Genomic DNA, 27013 nt, shown 5'->3' on the forward strand with positions numbered 1-27013 from the left:
GTGGGTTGCTCCCTGACCAGCAAGGCATCAAACTCATGCTGCAGAGGCTGTGGATAGCTTCATAGTGCTGTGCTTAACCCCTTTCACCACCAGGGAGGTCCTCTCCCCATAGCATTTTTATGTGGGTTTCTCTTAAGATACCTATCACTTTCTATTTTGCACCATGATGAACTGTGTACAGCTTATCTCCTTTACTAGACAGTAGGCACCATGGCAGATACTTTCTCTTTTTTGAGTCTTTAGAGCATGTAGTAGAAAAACTTCACTTGCTTAGTAAAAGTATGGTAGACTTACTCAATGTTTGACTGAATGAATGAAACTAAAAGAGGGAATGTTCCAAGGGCATGGTCTTTGGAAAAGAAACTATTTGCAACACATTCCTCACTCCCCAATATCCCCTCTTTATTTCAGAGTTGAGAGCAGAAATATACTCTCAGAAAGTTTGAAAATTCCCAGCCAGTGTATCTTTTGTTTAATATTTATGGACATTTATGGGTACATATTTATGGAGGGTGTCACCCAATTTCTTACACAAAGTCAGTCAGGCATAGGGCATCAAATGGGTCAATATATATGATAAACAGTACTGTGCTTGGAACTCTGGGAACTTTAACTTAAACAATCCCCAATTAAGAACAATGATCCTACTGAAAAAGATGCAAACATACACAAAAACCCTACCCAACTGAAAAAAATTAAATGTTGCTATTTGTGACAACCTAGAGGACATTATTGTTTTTTTTTTTTTAAGATTTATTTATTTATATAAGCCTGGGGTAGTGGGGGGTGGAGGGGTACTGGCCAGATGCATGGGAGGGTGAGAGAATTCATGACCCAGAGTGGGGAGAATAACAGGCAGATGGACAGAAAACATTGCTGAGGGGAGCAGCAGGCGAGACAGGAGAGGTCTGCTGCACCATGTGGGGATCTCCCTCGCCGGCAGGGAATCAAGCCCTTGCTGCAGAGGCTGTGGACAGCTTCATAGCACTATGCTCAACCCGCTGAGCCACCGGGAAGGCGCCACAGAGGGTATTATACTAAGTGAATTAAGTCAGACAGAGAAAGACAAATATCATATCCTTTAACTCATAGGTGGAATATAAAGAAACAAAGCAAATGAACAGGCAAAACAAAATCAGACTCTTAGATGCAGAAAGCAGATTGGTGATTAACAGAGAAGGGGCTGGGGGGTGAAGCAGCAAAGGGGTCAATTGTGCAGTGGTAGATGAAAACTAGATTTTTCGTGGTGATGGTGATGTAGTGTTTACATATGTGGAATCACAATGTGTGTATACCTGAAATTTATATAATGTTATATATCAATGTTAACTCAATAAAAAATGTATTTTTTAAAAAGAACAGTGAATGGTCCTAGGGTCATGGGGAAGGGAAGTCTCTTAATTTTCCAGGGTTCCTTCTGCTTTCCTGGTTTCACTGTCCTCAGCACGCATGTGGAAGGTCACTGAGAGAAACCTACCTCATACTTAAAGAAAGAAAGATTCCTGTTGACAGTGGCTTCTTGGCTCTGACATCTTGAAAAAGAAAATACAGCATAGTAGGCATGGAAATTGGGATTTACATCCACAAAACACCACGAAGTTTATCTCTAACACCTAGATTGTTTTTCTTCTTTGTGACTTTTTAATAGGTGAACCCTAAATTCATTCCATGCTCTTTCTATTGGTTACATAGTTTACATATTTTCAAATGTTCGAACAAAGACAAAGAGCTCAACACAAGAACTCTTGGTCCTGCCTAGTAGTGGATATTTGGTCAGCATACTTAGTTTTTCTATCAATTGTTACTGCAGATGGCAAAATGTCTACCTGTCAACACCACAGGGTTATTGTGAATCTAAAATTTTGTAAAATGTGTGAAAATGCTATATTAATCACCAAAGTTTATATAAGCAAATTACTTATTTTAAACTAAACAGTCTTATTAAAAATGGGCAAATAATTTGAATAGTCATTACTCCAAATATATAAAAATGTCCTACAAGCATCTGAGGGATGCTAGGCATCATTAATTATTAAGGAAATGAAACCACAATAAGATATCATCTCACACCCATCAGGATGCCTACTATTTAAAAATAATCACAAAATTTAAATGTTAGTGTGGATATGGAGAAATTGGAGCCGTTGTGCACTATTGATAGGAATGTAAAAGGGTATATCTGTTACGAAAATCGGAATGGAAAAGGCGCCTCAAAAAATTAAAAATAGAATTGCTGTATAATCTAGCAATTCCACTTTTGAATATGGAAGAATTTAAAAGAGGGTCTCAAAGCGATATTTGTAAACCGGTGTTCATAATAGCATTATTCACAATAGCCAAGAGAAGCAAGCAACCTGAGTGTTTACTGACAAATGAATACACAAAATGTTACATATACACGAATGGAATATTAGCCTGAAAAAGGAAGAAAATTCTGACACATTCTACAATGTGAATGAACTTTGAGGATATCATTCTACGCAAAATAAGCCAGTCACTCAAAAATACTGTATGGGGCCTCCCCTGGTGGTGCAGCGGTTGAGCGCTGGTCTGTGGGGCTGCCCGCAGCCTCTGCAGCGCCGGTTCAATCCCCGGCCCCTGGCAAGGGTCCCACTTGGCGCGCAGACCTCTCCTGCCGCTCCCGCTGCGGTGTCTTTTGTCAGCAGTGTATTTCGTCAGTCTGCCTGTTCTGTTCCCCGCTCTTGCTCTGGTGAATTCTCTCACCCTCCCGCACCTCTGACTGTATATTTATACAGTGCTTGTATAAATAAAATAAATAAATCTTTAAAAAAAAATAAATTAAAATTAAAATTAAAAAAAAAATACTGTATGATTCCAGTATCTAGATTAGGCAAATTCATAGAAACAGAAAGTAGAATGAAGGTTGCCAGAGGCTGTGGGCAGGGGGAGGAGAGGATTGGATTGTTGTATGATAAATTCAGTTTCAGTTTTATAGGAAGAAAAAGTTCTGGAGACTGGTTGCACAACAACATGAATATAACAATATTGAAGCACACACTAAAAATGGCTAAGATGATGTTTTATGTTGTATATTTTATAACAATTAAAAAATAAAAATGAAAAAAATGTGTAATTCTACTAAATCCAAGGAAATTTCAGGCTATTTATTTTTCTGACTTCTTTGTCTGCATGGATGATAAAAGTTGGAGGTTAATCATCTTATTAACTTTTTAATTGAATAAAAGGAAGAAATACTTGCTTTATAGATTCTGAACAGATCTCTATGCAGTAATACTTAAGTCCTCACCAATACTAGTATAGAATAGAAAAGGAAAGGTATGTTTATATCCTGTGAGAGATGAAAGGCAGCATTTTAAACTTCATGAATTGTAATGAAATGCAAAGTGAGCAGTGCAAAGAACCTGGGTCAATAATATGGACTTTAAAAGATTGTTATAGGATTAAATGTGGGCAAAGACCGTGTCTCTCTTGCTCATCATTCCATGTTCAGCTCCTAGATTAGTCATAGAAGTTACTTAAGAGTTATGATAAATTGAATTGAATTAAAAGTCTCTAATATAGTGTGGGTGATTAATATTGTTCCCTAAGCTTAGTTCTCTCGCTCTCCTTCCCTCTCTGCAGTTGCCTTCTTTGTTCCCTCTATTCTTTGTGCCTGAGACGGTTTTCTGTCCTGAGAACTCCATATGCCTAAATTCTAGATCATATTCACATCGTTGTTATAATCACTCAGAAAAAAAATTAAAAAACATTTTTCCTTGTGTTAGCCAAGGTAATATTAAAGTCAATGTTTTCATCCACTCAGATTGTTTAATTTTTAAAGAGCTTTCTAGCAATATCTTTAAAAGGTAGTCATGATTAGAATAAATATGTATTTTATAATAAGGAAAGTTAAGAAACCAGTAGTTTAACAGAAAACATTAACTGCTTTTTAAGTTTACATTTGATTATGGGCTAACAAAAACAGTAGGAAATTTGGCAGCCATTTAATTCTGATTCTATCACGTACTGCTACTTTTAGGTTTTTTTTAAGAACAAAAATCACTTATTCTGTTTCTAAGAATTTGTTGTAAGTCACACATAACCTTCTTTATGTTGGAGTACTATAGAAGAGTAATAAGCTTTTTATTCTGTATAATTTTGGAACTAAATGAATGTTATAGTGACGGGCAATGCGGCTGCAGAGGTCCAGGTGTTGTCCAAGACCACAGGTTAGCTAATGCCAGGGCCAGATGTGGATATAGGCTTCCTAAACTAGAGTTCTTCAAGCCATATTGCTTCACTCATGTTCATAGAAGAAGTAAACAGAGTTTCCATAGCAGAAGTAAACAAAACCAAGCAACCAGTAAATACATGGAGAATCAAGATAGAGGAAACAGATGACCACAAATACTGGAGCCTTATTATTTCACAGAAACCATCGGTGCAAGATTAAAACCAATTGGGGCTTCCCCAGTGGTGCAGTGGGTTGAGTGCAGGGCTGTGAAGCTGTCCACAGCCTCTGCAGCACTGGTTCGATTCCTGACCAGCCAGGGAGTTACTCACATGGCACGGCAGACCTTTCCTGCCTTGCCTGCTGCTCTCCTCAGCAGGTTATTTTGGTCCTTCTGTTTGTTCTGCTCCCTGCTTTGTCTCTGGTGGATTCTCTCACCCTCCTGCGCCTCTGGCCTGTACCCCACCTCTTGTATAAATAAATAAATCTTAAAAAAAAAAGATTAAAACCGGGCCTCCCCGGTGGCGCAGCGGTTGAGCACTGGGTTGCGAAGCTGCCCGCAGCCTCTGCAGCGCCGGTTCGATCCCCGGCTGCTCCCTGGCCACTGGAGGAGGGTCCCACATGGTGCGCAGACCTCTCCTGCCGCCCGCTGCTCCCCTCAGCAGTGTAGTTCGGTCCTTCTGCCTGCTCTGCTCCCCGCTCTGGCTCTGGTGAATTCTCTCACCCTCCCACGCTTCTGACTGTACCCAGTGCTTGTATAAATGAATAAATAAATCTTAAAAAAAAAAAAAAAGAAAATGTCCATTAAAAAAAAAAAAAAGATTAAAACCAATTCCAGTTTTGTTACAATTATTTTTAATGAACTGTCTTTAGCTGGTGGAACCAAACTAAATAATGGCAGGCTCAATCTAAGAACTCTGCCCATCTTCTCTTGGTTCCTGGTGGCCTTCTATTAAGAATGACCACAGAAAATTAGGTGGCATGATCTGTGTGCTGCATTCAAAGGCACACAGTGAATACAGTGCCTAGACCTCACACAGTTTTGGAACTTGGCTTGAGGCATGTGGAATTGGTAGGATTCTCCTTCTTCTCTTTTCCTCATGACACTCCAACTAACCTCTCAATGCCTACCCATACCTAGAGAAAATGAAAAATGAAAAAAGGGAGAATTATAGGGCCAAGGAAAGGAAAGGAGATGAAAGAATGGGAGACATAGTGAGAGAAAAAGAGAAATATGAAAATTAGAGAAAAGATGAGGAAGAAAAGAGAACCAGTAGGATGAGGCTGTATAAAAAAAATACTTTGATGCAGAATCACCTGGCGTATTTGTTAAATGTACACTTCTGGGCCACATTCCAGATCAGCCAAATTGGAATCCATGGGAATGACATCATTTAAAAGTAAATAAAATGGTATTTAATAAAATAATTACTCTCCTTGCTGTTAATTTGATTTCAAATTTTGTTATTTTGATTTCAAATTTGCAAATCCATTTGCTTCTTTAAAGTTAGAAAAAAATTATTCCCTTTATTTGCCTGAAAAGCTTCTCTCTTTTATTCTACACAATCATTACTAACATTATATGCAAAAGTTGGTATATTTTCACACACATCAAAGCAGCCGGGACACAGCGCCTTCCATCAGATGGATGTGTGCTAATGAGAGTAGCAAGATAATCTCAAATGCATCCTCTGCTGTCAGAGGCACTGGTGGTGTGGGTGCAAGAAAACACACACTCCACACAAGGCAGCTTGCTCTTTTTGTTATATTTTCTAAAATACAGCTCTTTTGTTCATTGTGATGCTTTTGCTTATCAGCACTTGGCTAAAGTCAGAATGTTGACTGCCATGTTAGCCATCCCACTGGAAGCCCAAATCTGTTTCCACTGTGGTGTGGCAAATTTCTGTACAGCAGAACCTGCTGTGCTAAACAATCTTGTGCAGGGTCTCTACACTTTATGTGCTTGTGGGGTTAGATATTCTACGTCGTGTCACCATCAATCTGTCCCTGTAAAATGGTGGTTATAGTTTGAATACATGTAAGTTATCAGGTGTGTTAGTCATGGCCATGTTAGGAATCTGTACTGCAAAAGGCCTGCTGTGCAGTGATCATGTTGTAACCATATTGAACGGTGCCTACTGGGTAAGTGATCATGTTGTATATCCATATCTAGCTGGGCCCGCTGTGATAGTGATCACGTTCTGTGTAATTGTGCGGCCACCCTGGGAATTTATTGTTATAGATCAGGCAACAGGGCAGAAGAGAATTCAATAACCCTGCCTGCTCTGGGCTGCTAGCTGTACCAGTGTTAGCAGAGTATTCTTCTGCTGTGGGAAACAAATCTTTGGTTTGGGGATGAAAATGAAGTTGACACTCTTAATTCTAAATACTTTGGGGCTATTCCTTCTCATCTTACTATTTCACATAGTGGCAAATTATCTCTAATTAGGATAAAGTAACTAAAAATGACTAAATCTGTACAGAATAAGGCGATGCTAAAATTAAAAATAAAAGCAAACTCGACAACTCTATTTTGTTCAAGTGGAGTGACTTTGGAGGTGTTCATAAATTTGTGAAAAAGAATAAATATCTTGCCAGATAAGTGGGCACTTAGCACTGCTTGCGAGTGATAAGCAGAATGGTTATTGTTCTTTCTTTGATTTACCTTTTGTCTGGAGAATTTTCTTATCACCCAAAAGTCAAGAAAGGTTGGTAAAACCAAGTCTTATGTTCTGAGATTTTCTCTTAATTAAGCAGTATCAATAAAATAGGAGAGAAGGTAAATAAGTGATTAGCCTGGCTTAATAACTATACCAATATGCAGTTGACCCTGACCTGCATGGGTGCACTTATTGAAGATTTTCTTTTAAACACACAATATAAACTTTTGATATCCATAAATACAGCAAAGTACTCTAAGAGCATTTTTCTCTTCTTTTTTTTTTTAAAGATTTATTTATTTATGCATACAAGAGCTGGGGTGCAGGCCAGAGGTGTGAGGCAGGGGGGTAAGAAGATTCACCAGAGACAGAGTGGGGAGCAGAGCAGGTGGATTTTACTGAAATACACTGTTAAGGGGAGCAGTGGGTGAGACAGGAGAGGTCTGCTGCACCGTGTGTGTCACCTCCCTTGCCAGGGATCTAACTCATGCTGTAGTAGCTGCAGATTGCTTCACAGTGCTGATGTTTAACCCCTTGTGCCACCAGGGTGGCCTGCATTTTTCTCTTCTTTATGTTTTTTAATAACATTTTTCCTTCCTCTGGCTCACTTTATTGGAAGAATACAATGTATAATACATATAATATACAAAATATATGTCAAATATTCAAGTTACTGGAAGGATGCCAGTCAACAGCAAGATATTAGTAAATTTTGAGGGATAAAAAGTTATACTTGGATTTTTAAAGGTGGGGCCGGTGTTTGGTGTCTCTAACCTACTTGTTGTTCGAGGGTCAACTGTACACACATCCAAATGCTTAAGATCCTTTGAAGCAAAAAGTTGGGCAAGCTTATCTCCTCCCTCTATGACAAAGAATGAGAGAGAGAGAAGAGAAGAGAAGAGGAGTGGCTCACTCACTTCAGTCACCAGATTTGACTCTAGGGGATGTCTGGTTCTTCAGGTAGATATGTGATGACAGAGGAATTGAAAACAATCAGACACATACTTTTCAAGCATTTGTAAATTCTTCAGAAGACCTCCAGTAATGTTGCATTATGACTCCTTCTAATGTTCTTTATGATCTCACTTGTGACTTGGTAGCATTATTTCACAGATGAACACACATTCAGACATAAGCTAGCTCATGGATTATGAGGGGATTTTTCATGGGTAAGTAGCCCAACTCTTTCTGATTTTGAACAGGAGCTAACCACGAGGCCACTCAGAGAGGAACTTGAACTTTACAAATTAGCTTTTAGAATTTCCTAAAATGAGAAGAGAATGGGAGGAAGGAAGGAAGGAGGAAGGGTAAGAGAAAAGAAAGAAAAGCAGATTGTTCCCTTCAAATCTGCGTCTTCAGTCATGTGATTCAATTTATCATGTCATCGGTTTTTAAAATAACTTTTAGAAAATGAAAAATAAATCAGACTTCAGAGATCCTGATTTAGTATTTAGATATACATGTGTCCATCCTTAATGAAGATAAGATCTCTCTCTCTTTTTTTTTTTTTTGGCTTTGTTTTAACATTTTGAAAGGACAGGTTTATTAGGAAAAGGAGAAGGGGAAAGAGAGACACCAGCATAGGCACAGGTGAGCAGTGAGATCAAGATCTCATTTTGAAGGATCTAATGTTCTGTCTTTGGCAGGGTCCTCTGGCCATGATAATTTGAATAATAGTTCCATTCTCTTCTGGGATTCCAACAGGGCCAGGGAATGATTGGGGGATGGGGAGGAATACTCCATTTAATTTTAAATTGAAGAATTTAAAAGAAACTATAATCCAGAGTAGAAACTCTAAGGTCATCTTTTATGTGCTACAGTTTTGACTTTAATCCCCTGAAGCCATGTAAATAAAAAGGCAGAGGAAAGGGAAAAGAAACAGTTTTAATGTTGACTGGGCCTCTACCATTCATTGCCAGGCATTGCGTTCATGAATTTGTCATGTTCCCTCTTTTACTTCTCATGCGTAGTCAAGGACATAGGAACATTATATCTATTTCACAAACAAGGTCACAGGTTCAGCTGTATAAAAGGTCATAGAATATGGGAAGGCCATCTTTCTCTCCATAGCCCATGTGTGCTCTGTTATCTGACTTTAATTCCTTAAAATGAGTTTTTTAAAAACACCCATCTCATCATGATCATCTTCTTCACCATCATCATTATTAACACAGTAAAAGGATTTGGAAAGTGAGAAGTAAAGATTTCTCTTCACCATTACCCTTCTCTGCAATCTCATTTCCCTCACAAGAGGGAATATTTTCGTAGAATATTCTAGACATATCTGTGCCTAAAATAGGTCTCAAATGTTGTTTTATTTGATTAACCATTTAGGAACGTTTTAAGCAGCTGGAGTTATTGCATACATGGTTTGAAATACTATGTAGGCCATTTCACCACCATGAAAGGACCAAGCAAGTCAGTGGGCCTTTCAATCAGCAAGTTCTCGATCAAACTATTACTGCCCCCAAAACTTAGTGGAGGGTATCAGGGCATGGTGAACATTGACCTTCAAGCCAATGTCCACTTCTGGAGGCCCTTTGTCCAGGTAGTCATCCTTAAATGAAAGGTCTGGGTCATATGCAGGTACAGTCTTGTGTACCAGACCTAACAGGGAATACCCAGTGCTGCAAAGGACTGCTGGTGTAAGTGAGAGAATGGGGGACTTGGCACAAGGGCATCCCCTGTGTGGCTTTAAGTCAGAAGACCTGATGTCTTCCTTTAACAGAGGATACTCTGAAGCCCTGTTTCCTTCAAAACGTGCCTTAACACAGCCGGCTAGGCTACAAAATCTACCTATGAGAACAAGCAGAGAAAGATCTAACTCCTCCCTTCCTCAGTAAAAAGGTTCAATGTGGAGCTTCCCTGGTGGCGCAAGGTTTAAGTCTCATCGCTATCAAGCTATGGGTAGCCACTAAAGCATGAGTTTGATCCCTGGCCAGGGAGCTGACCCACATGGCACAACGGACCTCTCATGTCTCACCCTCTGCTCCCCTCAGCAGTGTATTTCAGTAGATCTGCCTGTTCTGCACCCCACTCTGTCTCTGGTGAATCCTCTCATCACCCCTGACCTCGTACCTCTGACCTACATCCCAGTTCTTGTATGCATGAACAAATAAATCTTTTTTAAAAAAGGTTCAATGTAAGCTCTAGAAGACAGAGCTAACAAATAATGGCTACTGCCACCAGCTAGAGGACAATCTTCATGTGGCTGCAGGTGGCAAGAACACCATTCTCCATCCCCACTGCACTCCTCAAATGTCATCTAACCTGAGATAGCAACACACAGCTTATTTATGCAAAGTCAAAATACCAGTTGGTCTTGCAGGTGGATACTCCCTCAGCTCACTGCAAGAGCAGGAGGGAAAGTTTTCTTTTCAGGAGGGAAAGTTTTCTTTTCACTGGTCTTTGTTAAACTTCTTTCTTTGCAGAAAAGGATCCTCCATAACAGTCATTTAAGGTATATATCTCTTCCTTTAATTGGACACTTTAAAGAGCCACACTTTGGGTAATTGCAGTAGAGCACAATTTTGAGCTCTCAGTGTCACCGTTTATCAGGAGACAGTGGAGAGAAAAATGCTATTCAGAAAGCATTGCCCATAGGCCATGGAGTCCGTTCATACTCCTAGGTCTGCATGTGTGGAAGTCATGAGCTCAGTTGCCCATGTCCATTCTAACCGTCAAGTTTGTGCTGGATTTTATATGATGCCATTAGCTTATATGGAGGTCACTGTAAGAAAGAGCCCTAGGATGCCCCTTTTGTGTTTATTGTAAGGGCACCATTATACCCCCTATTGCTCTGTTTATGAGATTCTTGGAATATTCCAGTTAGGACCAGAAACAATCATAAATCTCCTGAACAATCATTTGATCTAATGAACTTTGTAAACTGCGAAGCTGATAAGTTTTCCTATTTTCGTGACAAAGAAATGTCGTATTAATAGGAAATTTAGAGCCCAAATGCGAACCTAGCACATTTTAGCCACTTTTAAAAGCAAGCTGAAATACTTTCTAAAACAAGGAAAGGGGTATGGGTGAGCCAGTAAATATCTAGGTAATTATTTGGATTTTATGTCAGTGGCTTCTGTTTTTTCCCCTGCCAAGTCACCTTTAATAGCTGATGAAAGACAAGGAAACCTGTCTTCTAATTTGGAGACATAAAGTTGCTTTCCTTTCTGCTTCCTAACAAGTACTCTGGAATTTAGGGGCCTCTCAATATGCTAATACTGGAAGCTTTTGTTTAGGGGGCTCTCAATATGCTAATACCAAAAGCCTTTCTTAGAAAACAGGCCATGTTGTTTTGGGGAACAACAGAGATAAGATCAGTAAGATGTGATTGTTATTAAACCAATTTTCTTTAATTCAGGATTGCAACTGTATAGTCACAAATCTGTGCTTATAAACATTAAAAATCTGTCCTTTGGCAGGCAGGAGAGAAAAAAAAGTAGGTCTGGGAAGCCACATTTACAATAGCAACCCATGTTTGTTAACAGTGGACTCCTCTCAGCTAACATTTTGGACCCCAGGGGGCTCAGGGCTCAGTGCTCTGAGCCTGCTTCAGTTGTTTGGGTCTTGCTAGCACACCAGTGGGAATAAACTGCCTTCACAGGGAGAGAGAAACTACCTTCCAAGTTACCTTTCAGAGATGCTTACGAAGAAAAAGATGCACTGGGGGAGGAGGCCAGGGTAGGCAGCTGAGACGAATAGATGTTCCAGGAGAGCTAAACCAACAGATGTGCACCTGTGCTCCCAAAGCCCCAGGCCCTCCACTCCTACTCCTGATTGAAAATGATATATGAAAATTCTAATCGTTCTATGCAACAGCGACTTCAGGTGATTGGCAGACACACTGAATTTAGAGAAGTGTGGAATTTTTCAAGGCCAATATAACTGGAATGGAAGGATCCTATTTTACCTACCGCGGCCTTGGGTTGCTATTATTTCCTTTTTTTGAACTCAGCCACTTTTAAACCTCACTATCATGCATTTTATTAAAATAAGTAGGATCATATTGATCACCTGTATGAAACCTAGTGCCTCTCAGAAATCAAAAGCTCTAAAATAAATCTACAGAGCTGACCTACTGTTTGGGAACAGATAACTGTCCCTGTCAGGCTCATTAGCTCTGTTACAAGAGCTTTACTTATTTTGGGTATCCCTATCTAAAAGCTTGAGTGAGCGGCATCAATCTATTCCATGTGTGGGGCGTTGGGTGTGTTTTCTGGTCAGAAAGGGGCAAAAAAGAGACAGACTGTCAGTGTGATTCAAAATTGTCTCAGACCCTCTGGAGTTGTGTGTTTTCAAATCTGTTTCCTTTAATTACATCTGTCTCGTTTTTTCTTTGGTTTAATAAAATACAGAGCTTTGAGGCTGATGGTATTTTAGTTTATCTGGCTCCTTTGTGGAAACTGGGAAGTAATCGTCAGCTTATACACAAGGTGGCACCCTGTGATTCCAACCAGGTCTGGTAGGAGCGATGCTGCTAAGAGTGAGCCACAGTCACACATTTTTATTTGGTGTTCCCCCCGTGGTAACTATAAAAGTGGAAGTAGAAGTTTGACCTGTCACCTCTAAGTGCAGTCTCAGTCCCGATGTCTCAAAGATTCAGAGCTGCCTCTGTAAAGGGCAGTGGAACCAGAGGGCTGATTCCAGTTGATTGTGATGAATGCAGACCCCATGTTCAGATTACATATGGAAAACAAGGAAGCTTTATTGGTACTGGGCTTATTCTTGGGAATATACGGGGCAGGCGTGGGTTTGCAGTTCACATACCAACCCAATTAAGTTTCAATTGGGTTTGTCGAAATAGGAAGCCAATTAGAAAGAACGTGACATTTACAAAACTCTGAGAGAGCTGAATAGCAACTGTGTTTACTAGTTTTAAGGTTCCTTTCAAAAAGTAATTTGTTCATTATTTGGAAGCTGTCTGCACTGATTGCAAAACAGGGAAATGGAATATAATACCAATTCTTACTGCCATTTGACATTTATTGTAATTTAGACTATGGTTTTATTTTTGATATTGCTTTAAAACTGGTTTTAAATCTTGGGTGTTTATATTTTTATACTTGCTTGACTAAAAGCATGTCATTTGAAATTGATCCAGAGCATATTTGAAGTGGACTGATTTTTAGAATGACTGTACTCAGTGCACTGGATGTGGAAATTAAAATAGGATATTAGGCTGCACAATCATTTGAAATGATTGTTTTGATGCAGATGTTTTATAACAGGATCTACTTCAAAAGTTGAAATGATATTTTCTGTTTTTAGCACAGGCAAGTATATGTGTATTCAATGAATAGGTTAGAAATAAACTTCACTTTATGAAAAATAATATTTGCATACAAATAAAAGCTACTTTCCAAATGTGAAACAGAGGCATTCTGGTTTGGGTAATGAATTGGAAGCCAAGAAAACACAGACTGTGTCTCACTTGAAAAGCGCATTGTGTTATTTGCCTCAAACTGTTTTATTCCCAGCTCTATAATCATTGCCTACAGGGCAAGAAGAAAATGGAGATTTGGGGAAGAAATCAGTTACATGGTCAAAATAACAGAACAACAAAACAAGAACAGCTACGGCAAAAACCAGTTTCTGTAATGAATTTCAGATTCCAAAAATGTTTGTTTAAATTGCTTTAATTGGTTCTAAAATTCCTGTGCCCAAAGGTAAGGAGGTGGAGAGCAGGATAAGCCACAATAAGATCAAATATTGGCGGCAATAGCTAGGTCAGGGGAGAGGTCAACAAGGTGTGTGAACTCCACGCTAGAGTGGAATGGGGTATACGGAATTTCTTCAGGTAATATATATCAACAAACATATACTAGGTTCCTGTTAGGTGTGGGGCACGAAAATGGGGATACAGTGATTACCAGTAGGTGGTTCCTGTTCTCTTTGAGGTGATTGCATCTTTAGATTCTGGGCTTGCACTCTATTAGCCATTGGTGGGAAGGTCTCGGTATGTGAATCAGCAACGTTAGAATGTTGAACGGACAATAAACCAAAGAGCTTAGATAGCAGAGTGGCACTGCTGAGAAAAGTGTTTTAGAGTCATGTTAGACCTGGATTATACAACCCAGTTGTGAAAGTCATTAATGTGGAAACTTGACAAATTCTGTCTCAGCCTTAGTCTCCTTATTAGTAAAATTGTAATTCCTCAAAGTTATAATGAGAAGGAAGTGCAGTTCAATTAATTGAGATTATATATATATAATATGTACATCTATAAACATATAAAGTAGTATATTACAGATACTCAGTGTTTCCTTTCTTGAGAGAGTAACAATAAATATATGGACTAGAAAAAGGTATCCTTTCTGAATCTGAGAAGTGCTAGGCACCCAGGTAAAAGCCTGAATGACTAAGTTCTTCAACCACCCCCACTCCCTACCTTTCAGGCTTGAATCTAGTGCTGATTCCTACCCCCCCCCCCTTTTTGTTCTTTCTTGCAGGGAACTGGAATTGTTCCAGAGGGTAGGCTCAGGGCAGGAGTGCCCATAAACTTGAGGAAGGTATTGCTTACAAGAAGTGAGTCAAGGCATCTCTATTGTTTCCAACAAAGTGAGTGGAAAACACTCTGGTGCTCAAAATCTTGCTGGGCTAGGCAGGTTAAGACTATTTAGACACCATCATGAAGTCCATATATTGTATTTTATCTTCAGAGGGGGTGGTGGAGAGAAAAGGGAGGAAGAGGATGAAAGGTGGGGAGGAAGGAAGGGATGAGAGAAGTGGAGGAGAAGGGGAGTGGAAGAAGAGATACTTTTGATGTCAAACATCGATAGAAATGACTGGAGGGACAATTTTTTTTTTTTTCCCCACTTCAATTCTAGCAAGCCATCCACATTTTTCTGGGCTAGGCAGAATATTTATCAATTAGAAAATGGTAAACTGTGTCACATTCTTCCCAGGGATGTTGTAGAAAAACTGCAATGTTTAAAGAATGATCAAGGAACTCTGCTAAATGAGGTTAGGGTCAGCCTAATAAGCTGTTACTTATTTCACTTAACGTGAGTTTCCTTCCTCTGTAGAACTTTCTCCAACCACTTCATACTAAAGTCATGTCTCCTTTCCTAAACTCTCATGGCAATGACGGTCTCTACAACTCGTTTGGTAATCAATCATGCTCTGCCTAGTGTCATCTATATAGTTGATTTCAAGCATTCACACATTTTCTGGTTGTCATTTACCTTCCCAGTTGCTCTGTTCTTCTTACTATTTACTACTCGTCTTCACAACCTTCCTGTCAGCCCCTATCGTGAAACTCAACGAGTGCGCGAACTCCATCTCAAACTTGTGTCTCCCGCAGCACGCAGGACACACACATCTGCCACTTCGGAAGTGTGTGCAGCCTGGTTAAACCTTCCAAGTTTAATCTACAGAAACTAACACTTCTGAAGTCAGAGAACTAGCAAGCACCGAGAGTCTGGGTGACAGGTCCACGTGCACTTGTTGCACCTGGCGGCCTGAAGCCACTGCCCCCGGCTGCCCTTGGCATCCTCACCGCCCAGGCGGGGAAGGGCCGGGACGTCTCCCTTCGCAGAGCCTTTCTGGTCTGGGGGGAGCCGGGCCCCGGGGACGAGGGCTGGGCTCGCGCGAGCGTTAATTCAAGGGTGGGCGAGCCGGGCAGGTCCTCGCTGCTCCGAGCGGGCAGGCGGCGCGGGCCCTTCGCACCTCCCGGGGATGTGCGAATTGGAAGACGCGAGCTAGCGGCGCTCCGGCGCGGGGCTGGCACGGGCTCGGGCGGAGCTGCCGGGGGTCCCGGCTGACCCCGTCCTCGGCGGCGCGGCGCGGCGCGGCGCTGTCCCGCCCGAGCCGTCCTCGGAGGCGCCGGCGAGCGGGCTGTGGCGGCGGAGGCAGAGGCGCACGCCCGGGGGCGCGGGCTCACGGGCGCACCTGGCACCTGCCACAGGCGAGAGCGCGGAGCGGCCAGCGGAGGGCCGCCGCCGCTTCTCCCCGAGCGGCCCGAGGCTGAGCACGCTCCCGCGGGCCGGCCGCGCCGCGGAGAGAGTGGGTGGGCAGGGAGGGAGGGGAAGGCAGGAGAAGGGAGGGAGGGAGAGGCGCGTCCCCGCGGCGGGGGCGCGCTCTCGCGCGGGCTGCCGGGATCGCTCGCCGCCGCTGTGGTAATGTCCGCCATGTTGGCCATGGCGCAGGGAGCGGATCGGGCGGGCGAGCGGCGGATCTAGTCTGTGGAAGCGGCCGCGGGCGGCGGGGGGCTGTTTTCGGGCGGGGTGGGCGCCCATGCTGTGGCCGGGGGCAGTGAGGAGGAGGAGGAGGAGCGGGCCGGCCGCGCTGCACTGAGCAAGGAGGTGGAGGAGGCGGCGGGAGTCCTCCCCCCCCCTCCCCGCCCGCCCCGCCGCCGCCGCCCGGGCTGTTCCTGTAAGGCGGGGAGACAATGAGTAAACTCTCCTTCCGAGCGCGGGCGCTGGACGCCGCCAAACCGCTGCCCATCTACCGCGGCAAGGACATGCCTGATCTCAACGACTGCGTTTCCATCAACCGGGCCGTGCCCCAGATGCCCACCGGGATGGAGAAGGAGGAGGAATCGGTAGGGACTCGAGTGTTTATTACCCCCCCTTCCCTCCTCCCCCCTCCCCTTTGTCAGTCGGGCCTCGCCATTCACAGAGCGCTTTACGCTCGCTGGAGGGCGCCGCTGCCGCTCCATCGCATGGGACCCTACGCCGGCGGAGTAGCGTAAACCCTCTCGGCCGGCGCAGCGCCCGCCCGCGGCCGCCATGTTGTTGCGTCCCAGTGTTGTGATTAGCTCGCAGCGCCGCTTACGCTGCCGTAAGAGGGCCTTGCCGTAAGCGGCGTCCGGGAATGGCGCAGGAGATGTTCTGGCCGTTCTTGGCGTACGGCCTCTGTTTACCTTTTTTTTTTTCCTTCCCCCCAGGCCCGGGGTTAATTGATGGGTGAGGAAACCTTAATGCAATTTTCCCGCACGTTGAAATTTAGTTTGCATTGAAATGACTTACGGGAAGTAAAGCGCGTTAAAACATAAATCCCCTCCCAGCGAGGGGAGCCGCATCCCCAGCCCGTGGTGTGGCCGCGGGATGAGGCTCTGCAGCGCTGCGGCGCGGGAGCGCCCGGGCCGGGGCTGCCCCGGGGATGAGAGTCCGAGACCGGCTCGCTCCGCCGGCCGGACCTGGACGGCTCTGGACGGCTCTGGACTTCCTGGCGGTGGCGGCCCCGCTCGGTGCGCGGCGTTAGGAAGAAGCCTGGGGTGTTCGGCGACGAGCCCCCCGCGCCCCGCTGTCCCCGCGCCGCGTCCCTGGAATTGTCATGGGGTGGGGGGGTGTCTTTTCAAAATTAAGGACCTTGATGACAGTTGCATTTTTGACACTACAACGGCTTTTAGTAAAAAATGCTGCTCTTTTCCTGCTTGATGGGTTAAATTCTGCACACGGTAGCTTTTCATTTGGCGTGCCAGTGTTTGTGACTGGAGTGGTGTTACTTGCGTGCGAAGTTCATAGTAACTGCACCCTCAAGAATTTCTTCAATGAACCTTCGGTCCCGCCTTATTGTCAACCTCCGGTGTGCATCGATTGGTTCTTTTACTGCTGTGACTGTCAAAAGAAGGCTCGAGGTTTCTGTGATTGGTTTCCTCTTTTGACTGTTAATGTAGCAGGAAATGCTTTTCTGCCTTTGATTGGCTAGTCTTGTTCTGACCTCATTATATTACCCTGCCATCACTTTCTGCTTTGATTTAATTAGTTGCTTTGGTGTTTATTTGAAAGTCTTGCACTTTCGGTAGAATTGGATATGGCTGTAGTACCAGAATGAACATTTAGCTTCAACTTGAAAAATAAGATGAAAACGCACCATTTATATTTAAGGTTTAGAGCAAAGTCATATGTGAAAATCCTTGTGTTTTCAAGATAAAATTTATTTCTTAGTTTACCATGGAAGGATAATTAAAATAAGAACGCCCTCGTATGTACAAGGATTTTTTTTTTTAAGATTATTTATGCATGCAAGAGCTGGGGTTCGGGCCAGAGGTGGGGGTGTGTGTGTGTGAGAGGATTCACCAGAGAAAGAGTGGGGAGCAGAACAGGTAGATTGACTGAAATACACTGCTGAGGGGAGCAGCGGGTGAGTCAGGAGAGGTCTGCTGGGCCATGTGGATTGCTCCCTGCCCTGCTGGGGATCGAATTTGTGCTGCAGAGGCTGCTTAACAGCTTCATAGGTTGCATCTTAACCCCTTGCACCACTTGGGAGCCCTACAAGAATTATTTGAACTGAAAAACCCTGTAAGTTTGAATTCCACAGAGTTCTTTCTGTTGATGGTGTTTTATGGATTTGGACCCCTAAAGAGTCTTAGATACATACATTAATATTGGATATAATCACTTGGATTCTTTTTATTTTGGTTTGGCGAGAACTTAAATCAGTAGGCATGTTCTGTAATGAACAATCAGACTCTGGAAGATATATTCCTGTTTTTGTAAATAGTGATATGCAATATACCAAGTTGTTGCTTTATGGCTCTAGTTTCTCACATACAATTTAGTATTTTATCTGCATTTCGGAAGAAAAGTTGCAGCTTAGTTTTGTTTTTTTAAATGATAAACTAAAAATAAATGCTTAACCCCCCCTCCCCCACAATATTGCACCATTCCTTTTCAGTAAACTTTGTGATTTTTAAAAAGAACATGAGTACCAAAGTCAGGTTATTTTCAGTAGCCTGATTCAGCTGTGCAGTTTTGGTGAAGAAAGCTAAATTATGTTAGAACTGGATTTCAAACCAGACTTTTGACTCTCCCTGTTCTTCTGCCTCTTTAATGTTACAAGTGGAGGTGCTTAAAACTAAACAGAACAAACCATGACAGTTTAGATTTGTAATTTAAAGTCTTCTTCCCAGAATGTCCACCTGGTGTATTAGTTTTTTCTTTTAAAAATTAACATGTAATTCAGAAGACTTGTGCTTTCATGAGCGACAGCCACTTCACTTCTGGTCTTATTACAGGACTTCTGTTATTAAACCTAATAATTTGTTTATTTGAAAAATAGATCTGCTTTGATAAATATTTTTAACTAGCAGTATAATATAAACTGCACAAATGTTTTGTGTTTTACTTTGGTTATATTTCAGTTCAACTTCCATTTATCACCATGTTCTAATTATGTTGTTGTTGTTTTTTTTTTAAATCACAAACTTATAAAAAATAAACAATAAAAACCTTGGTTTGTGGATTTGTAATTGTTGACATTTTTTAACTGCCCACAATCTAACCCCTTCCTATTTGGTGGAGAATCCTTTCACTTCACTTTAATCCCGTTGTAGATCCTCTGCTCTCCTCTAATAAAATAAAGAACTGTCTCAGGGTAACTATTGGACTATCTATAGACTGTTTACTAATATGTCACTGACTCAATTTTGAGTTACATTCTGACATCTGTGAGATGTTCTTTGGCTTTGGTAGCACTCTGTCATCTTAGACCATACATCTTAGCTCTTTTCTTTGGACATGCAACCATCTTTTACTACAATCCCCTCCCCTTATTATCATTGTCTATTGCCCAGTTTCTGCCAGTTGGTATCCTCCAACAACTTAGTCTTTGAAGTGCCCCTCTTGGCACAGGGTCTAGAGCACATATTGTAAAACTTAGGTATTTTAGGGTCTAAACAATCAGAAGTATCCTGTGATTGGTGACTCTGCCACTTTCCCTTGTGTCTTGTATTAGTGGTACTTGATGTTTTAAATAACAGTTACCATTTTTTGAATACCACTTATGCCTTAAATACTAGTTAAGAACTTTAGATATGTTATTTAATTCTTTTCAAGGTCAACTTTTTTGAGGTATGATTTACATAGAATACAAGGCACCAGGTAAAAGCATAGTGCTTGATGAGTTTGACAGTGTTTACACCCATGGAAGCACCACCACTGTCAAGATAAAGAACTTATCAAACACTTGTAAAAGTATGCCTGTTCTCCTGTGCAAGTCAGTCCTTTTCCATGAACAGCTTTAAGCAACCATTGATCTTCTTTCTCGCACTATAGTTTTACTTTTTCTAGAAGTTCATGTAAATGGAATCATGCATACTTTCTTGCGTCTGGCTTCTTTTACTTAGCATGATGCATTGGCTTCATCCTTGTATCTATATTGGCTCATTCCTTTTTATTAGATAGTATCCCAGTGAATTAATATTCTATAATATTTTTAAAAGATGATAATGGTTTGATTAGAATATTAAATCCCTAAAAAGCTTAGTCTTTCATTACTAAACTTATTATTGGTCTTAGCTTTTTACATTTTCTCTTTATCTGGACAATCTGTTAACTTTGCATCTTCCTGTTTTGGTGCCATTATGTTTATCTGAGTTGTATTTTAATATATATGTTAAAATATATTTTAATATATATGTTAAAATATAAAAAATATAAATATATTTGTTAAAATATATTTGCATATAGCAAATTTGTGGACAACTACCCTATTTTATTATTTAGATTTTCTTCTAATAGAATGTAATCTCCGTGAGGGCAGGGGTCTTTGCATGTCTTGCTCCCTAATATATTTCAGGTGTCCAGAACTGTGCCTGGCATATAACGTATGCTTGATAAATGTTTGTTAAGTATAGAACAAGCTTCTGTTTTTTTCTATACCACGATTGATGTTTTTGTGAAACACTAGCTCTGTGTGTGTGTATATGTTGAGATGTTTCTGTGTGCGTATATGTTAAGATGAATATGTGTGAAACACTAGCTTTGTGTGTGTATATATGTTGCGATGTTCTGTGTGTGTATATGTTGAGATGTATATGTGTGTAAAATTTATTTGCAGAGCTTGGTAAATTACTCTTTCAGGAATTCTTTGGTTTCTTAACTTTTGGTACTGTGTATACCAAAATACTAAGTCTTTGTCCTCTTGAATAAGAGGTCTCTCTCTCTTTTTTTTTTTTTAACATTCATACAAGAATGGGGTACAGGCAAGAGGTGGGGGGGTGAGAGGATTCACCTAGAGACCAGAGTGGGGAACAGACAGGTAGATGATGGACTGACTACACTGCTGAGGGGAGCAGCGGGTCAGACAGGAGAGGTCTGCTGGGCCATGTGGGGTAGCTCCCTGGCTGGCCAGGGATCTAACTCATGCTGCAGAGGCTGCAGATAGCTTCACAGTGCTGTGCTTAACCCCTTGTGCCACCAGGGAGGCTCCAGAGGTCTCTTTAAGTATAGGTTTTTTTAATACCTAGGTATGGGTGTAATACTAGTCTTTATCTTGCATTAATTATCTTTCTTATATATTGATTTGTGTAATATCTCTTCATCTTAGAATGAACCAGAATCTGCATAAAGCAGTTTATCTTTAATTTTTTTAAAGATTTATTTATACAAGCACTGGGTACAGTAAAAAGCGCGGGGAGGGTGAGAGAATTCACCAGAGCCAGAGCGGGGAGCAGAGCAGGCAGAAGGACCGAGGTACACTGCTGAGGGGAGCAGTGGGCGGCAGGAGAGGTCTGCGCGCCATGTGGGACCCTCCTCCGGTGGCCGGGGAGCAGCCGGGGATCGAACCGGCGCCCAGAGGCTGCGGGCAGCTTCGCAACCCAGTGCTCAACCGTTGCGCCACCGGGGAGGCCTGGATTATAGATAGTTTTGAATGTTAGTTCCATAGTTTGTAGGATAGTATAGAAGAAAGCATCGAGATGTGAATCTGAAGTCTGTTTCTAGTGTTCTGTTCTTAAGTTGCCATGCAATCTAGGCAAGTTGACTACTTTCTTTGAGCCTCAGCTTATTCTCTACCATCACAGCTACCACTTACTGAGAGTGTTAGGAATGTGTTGAGCATGTGCTAGGCAATTTGTTAAACTAAGCTAGTGGTTTAGAGTTCATAACAGTAAAATGTGTAGGTACTATTATTTCTTTTCCAGAAGAAGAAATAGAGGCTTTTAAAGTTAAGTGACTTACCCAGAGTCACTCATACCTGGACTAGGACATGGTAGACAGAATATGAACTCAGGCTCTATGCACAAGTTGACTCTAGGGTTCTGTTCTTCATCTGTACAATGAGTGGGTTGAGGATTTGATGATATCTAAGGTTCATTACATTTCCACTGCTCCATTGCTTATTATTCTATGGTCATGAAGGAATCACTGAAAGTTTTTGCCTCAGGGAATGATACTATGAAAGATTTTTGTAGTGAATCCCTTTTGGTAAACATTTTTTTAAAAAGTTGAAAGATTTGTCTGTGGTGGAAGTTTATATTTCATCAGTATCAGTTCTCTACAAATGAGACCTAAAAATAGTTGACAGGTGGGATTATTAGTTGGCTTAAAGTAACAAACCATATCTGGTTTTATTGGGGGTTCCTGCATGTTGTCTCACAGACAAGGAAGGATTGAATAGTCAAGACTTAAGAAAGCCAGTAACTGGGGCAGCTCGTGACATTAGCAAGTGACAATATCGTAATCATTCTGACTAAGTCTTTTGACATTAGGGTAGTGGCTAATAACGTGTGTTTTGGAGCCAGACTGTGGCTTTGACTCCTTGGGCAGGTTAATTTCATGTATGAAATGTCACTGGGTTATTGGAAGGATGAATCATAGTATGCTTGGGAGAGTTTGTGGCACTAAGCATTCGATTGGCTATCGTTGTCATCATTACATATCTTTTAGTGTAAAATACCAGATTCCTGAGATAGGGGGCATTATTGGTTTGATTTGCATCAGGTATCTACCTCTAAGTCTGCCAGTCAAGGAATGGCAGACGTCACGTGGTAGTAAAAGCTATTCTGAAAATGGGACTTCAGCCAGGAACTGTCCTGAGACTTCCACTACTGATGGGTATATAATATCGTGATCAAAATTTGTGAAGTGAAGGTGTTGAATTGTTTTAATTAATGATTTGACCCAAGGTGAATTGGTGCACTTACTGTATTTTTACACTACAAAGGTAGTGTAAGGTGTTTCAATGACATTAGAGTGTTTTTTATGTTTACGCTTTAAATGAAATTTGAATTAAAGACTGTAAAAGAAGTCTCCATAATCCTTTTAAAGAATGCCATTCTTTTACATTTGTTAATTTTCAAAGTAATAAGCAGTGAATTTTGTGTGACCTCAAAGAAATTGTTTAACCTTCCTGACCCTTATTTTCCTCATTTGTGAATTAGAATTAGACTAGTGAGCTTTTTATTTATTTTTATTTTATATATATATTTTACATCATTTTTCATTTTTGCACAGTGTATGCATTTTCATCTTGGTTATAGTCCCCGTACAATTCCCACCCCCCTTGTTTTGATCCTACTCCCCCCCTTCTCCCCTCCCCCAGTGTGTCTCTGATTTATCTTTGCTTGTTTACTTTATTATAATTAGGTTTTTTCCTGGTCCCTTACTTAGGTTTTCTAAAAGTACTTTGGTTCTAAAAATTACATCTGTGAATCTACATGTCTGTCTTTTGGACATATTGTCCAGAATGTTAATCAGATGTAAAGGCATAACAAATGAGAGCATAAACATTAGAAAGACATTAATATGAAAGGCTTAACTTTTCAACACTATTGCAGTGTCAGTGTGGTTTAGAAATTTTTTTGTGGGTTTTTAAAAATGAGAATCAGTTATATTTATCTGTTATGTAATACTAATTTTTCCTAGATGTCAACAGAATGGCCCATTCTGTATGTTTTGGATATGATCATTTTCCTTACTTTGCTGAAATTTTTTTCACTGTCTTTAGTACTCATTGCTGTTCTGATTTTTGGTATACTTTTAGTCCATACTACTAGAGTTTATTCACATTTTCTAATATCTCATGTTTCTCTCTTGATGAGTGCGTCTTTCTGTATGTCTGTGGATGAATACATGAGAAAGTGAGAACACATGCAGGAGAATAGGCTCTTTTTTTCCCCAGTTAAACCAAATGCCTTAAAGTATCAGCCTATGCTGTTTTGTTCAGCATAGGTGAATACCTTACCTAAGCATATAAGTGATAGAAAAGTTTGTAATACATGTGTAGACCATGGTCCTAGAGGCTGGAGTTGAGTTTGAATGTATTTCTAAACATAAAACTCTAATTCTTGATTTCATTGCAAGTAGAACTGAGATGGGAAAATGGTCATACATGCATAAGGGACAGTGTAAAGAGGAAAGGATAATAGGTAAGAAGAGTAAGTCATAATGGAGCCCAATATAGATAGCAGAAGAATCATCATGATAATTTGATTTTATCTTAAAACTGACTCTTGGGGGTTTTTTTGGTCTTGTTTTCCCTTAGATGGATTGGAACTTCAAATTTGCCTACTCTGTCATCCGGGAGTGTACCTTGAGGGATTAACACTGAAGGAAAATAAGTTACTTCCGGATTATCTGCTCTAAGATTTCTTTTTTCTTGTCAGCTATTGTTACTCTGCAGTAAGAGGAATGCAGAGTCAACTCGTCTGCTTATCTAATAATACATTTCTTTATTTTCAGCTTTCTTCCCTTTTTTTTTTTAAATTTGGTCAGCAAAGGATGTGAAGTTTTTGGTTTGGGAGTCATCAAACAGCCCTTTGTTATACAGCTAACTGAATGAAGTTGTTGGAACTTTAAAATTGTGAGTTTAGTTCTAATCCTGGTCTCTCATCATTTCCCCATTGGGCAAGATAAATCGCTCATTTCATAAGTTACATTTCTTTATCTTTTAATGAGCAATGTCTCAAAAGGTATTTTAAAGAATAACTTTTTTAGTAAAAACTTAAGTCAGTGCCTTATACACTTTCATTAATAACAGTTTTCAGTATAAATGTGAAGGGGTATAGAAGAGTAAAATATATAGAGTACTAGTCCATATAATTTTGAGGCATAGTTTCACATTTTTTCTCCTGCCAATTAAATATATTTTACAGTTGTCAACCATTAACAAATTGATATTGTGTATTTTTCTCCCGTCTGTTTCCTGGCAGAGCAGTTAACAAGCAAATTGACTTAAAAAATTAAAGACTGGAAATTAGCAGCCAAGAGAACTAAATCTTCAGCTAATCCCCAGAGTAATAATTGAGTCATGAATAATTGATAGTTAAATATTGTATTTGTTTTTTTAGAAGTGATTTTCTATTTTAGATTAGACAGATTAGTCAGTCATGAGGGGGGAATAGATTTTAGTGATGAAAATCTGTTCAGTGGGAGGTATACTAAGGAAGTAAATGAAGAGAGACTTTCTAATATACTAGTGAACTCTAATCAACTCTGAAGTTTGGGTGCTTTGGAAAGCATAATACTGAAGAGGGTATAGTCTTGCCATTTATTTGCTCCCTGAGCTTTTTCTGTACTGGGAGGTTTTTTGATTAAATTTCTTAGTTAATTGTATGGGGCTGTCACAGGAATACCAGGAAATTTATTTTATCAATCTGTCCACTAATTTTTGATAGCATTCCAACTGGAATAACCCCAAATTGCTTCTGTTCTCAATTTCTGAATGGGGCTATTGCATCTGATTTTAGAAGCCTTGTGCAAGGCTTCTTAAGGCTTTTTATGCGTGTGATTTGAATTCCTTTGGCAATCTGATGAACCTCCTCAATATTTACATGCATAAAATAAACCAATTACAATATAGTTATAAAAATATTAAATAATTTTTAATTTATATGCTTTATTAATACATAAGCAAGTTGGGTCTAATCTTAGAAGTGAGGCAGTAATGAGTATAAACAATATTTTGACAAGTGCAGCACTATAATATGATAATGAAAAGACCTGATTTTGGTTTTATCACTATTTAAAAATAGAACTAGTACTATTGTGATCTGTTACCTATGTTAGTAATTGAAGGAAATACTAAATTTGTTAGAAGTTTAATGTAATTAAAGAAATGATTATCTTCTCACCCAAGCTCATGGATCCCCCTTATTTCTTTCTTTGGATGTTTTGGGAATCTGTGATTTGAAGTTTAGAATTCAGCAGAAGAATTTTCATAGCCCATATGGCAATCACATTTCTGTTTTCTCCTTGTCCCTGAGTCAGGCTGCAAATTTTTATTCCCATCATTTTATTTTATTTTAAAATCTTTTTTTTTTTTTAAAAAAAAGATTTATTTATTTATACAAGAGCTGGGGTACAGGCCAGAGGTGCGGGATGGTGAGAGGATTCACCAGAGACGGAGCAGGGAGCAGACCAGACTGATGGATCGAAAGCACTGCTGAGGGGAGCAGCGGGCCAGACAGGAGAGGTCTGCTGTGCCATGTGGGCATCTCCCTGGTCGGCCAGGAATCCAAACAGTGCTGCAGAGGCTGCGCACAGCTCCACAGTGTGTCGCTGTACCAGCTGCGCCACTGGGGAGGCTCTATTCCCATGTTGTTTTTTGGGTTTTGGTTTTTTTTTGAGATTTATTTATTTATGTGTACAAGAGCTGGGGTACAGGCCGAGATGCAGGGGGTGAGAGGATTCACGAGAGACAGAGCGGGGAACAGAACAGGCAGACTGAAAGACACTGCTGAGGGGAGCAGCAGGCGAGACAGGAGAGGTCTGCTGCACCATGTGGGTTTCCCCCAGGTGGGCCAGGGCAGAGGCTGTGGCTTGCTTCACAGTGTGGTGCTTAACCCCTTGTGCCACCAGGGAGGCCCCTATTCCCGTCATTTTAATGGAGATGATGCTATAAACAGTCTTATATTGTTTTCATGTTTAAGACATTTTTATACTTTGTAAATTAAAAAAAGTAGACCCCCATGATTTAGAGATAAAAATTTAATAGCACAAAATGATACACATGTGGAGATTCCCCACATCCCAGAAACTCTACAGAGGTTGCTATCGTTACTGTGGAGTGTGTGTCTGTGTCTGTGTCAGGAAAATTTCTAAACATACCCATTTTATGTGGTAAAGTGGGCAAATTTTTCACTTTATATTTATTTGATAAGTGAGTAATATGTAACCTTTAAGTGGGTTTCTTAAAGTCATAAAGTTGGGTAATTTTCATTTTAAATGTCTGTATAATATCTGAGGAAGTGCGAATTGGTAAATTGTAGTTTGCTGTTGAATACTTTGGAAATATCAAACCTTATCCTGCTATTCCCATGTGGGAATTTGGTTTTTGCTAAAGGCTTGCTTTGTGCATAGGATTTGTTTATATTCCTTTATATAAAACTTATTCAGGTTAATGATTAAGTGATTTGTCATTGCATTTTCTCTAATTATGGTTTTAAATAGCAACTTGCATCAGAAGACCAACATGAGGTACCTTTTTGAAG

The 27013-nt window shown here is 40.7% G+C and overlaps 1 protein-coding gene across 1 annotated transcript in view; it reads left to right on the top strand.

The window, feature by feature from the left end:
- Window positions 1–16246: 16246 nt before the first annotated feature.
- The window catches only part of EPC2 (enhancer of polycomb homolog 2), a gene marked incomplete at both ends in the record, with an annotated part of 103738 nt that continues 92971 nt past the window's right edge, over window positions 16247–27013 (top strand). The window contains one exon of the mRNA XM_084243458.1: window positions 16247–16399. Coding sequence (XP_084099584.1) covers window positions 16247–16399 — 153 coding nt within the window. The remainder of the gene's footprint in view (window positions 16400–27013) is intronic.

Source organism: Talpa europaea (assembly GCF_964194135.1).
Source record: "Talpa europaea genome assembly, chromosome: 1".
Taxonomy (NCBI): domain Eukaryota; kingdom Metazoa; phylum Chordata; class Mammalia; order Eulipotyphla; family Talpidae; genus Talpa; species Talpa europaea.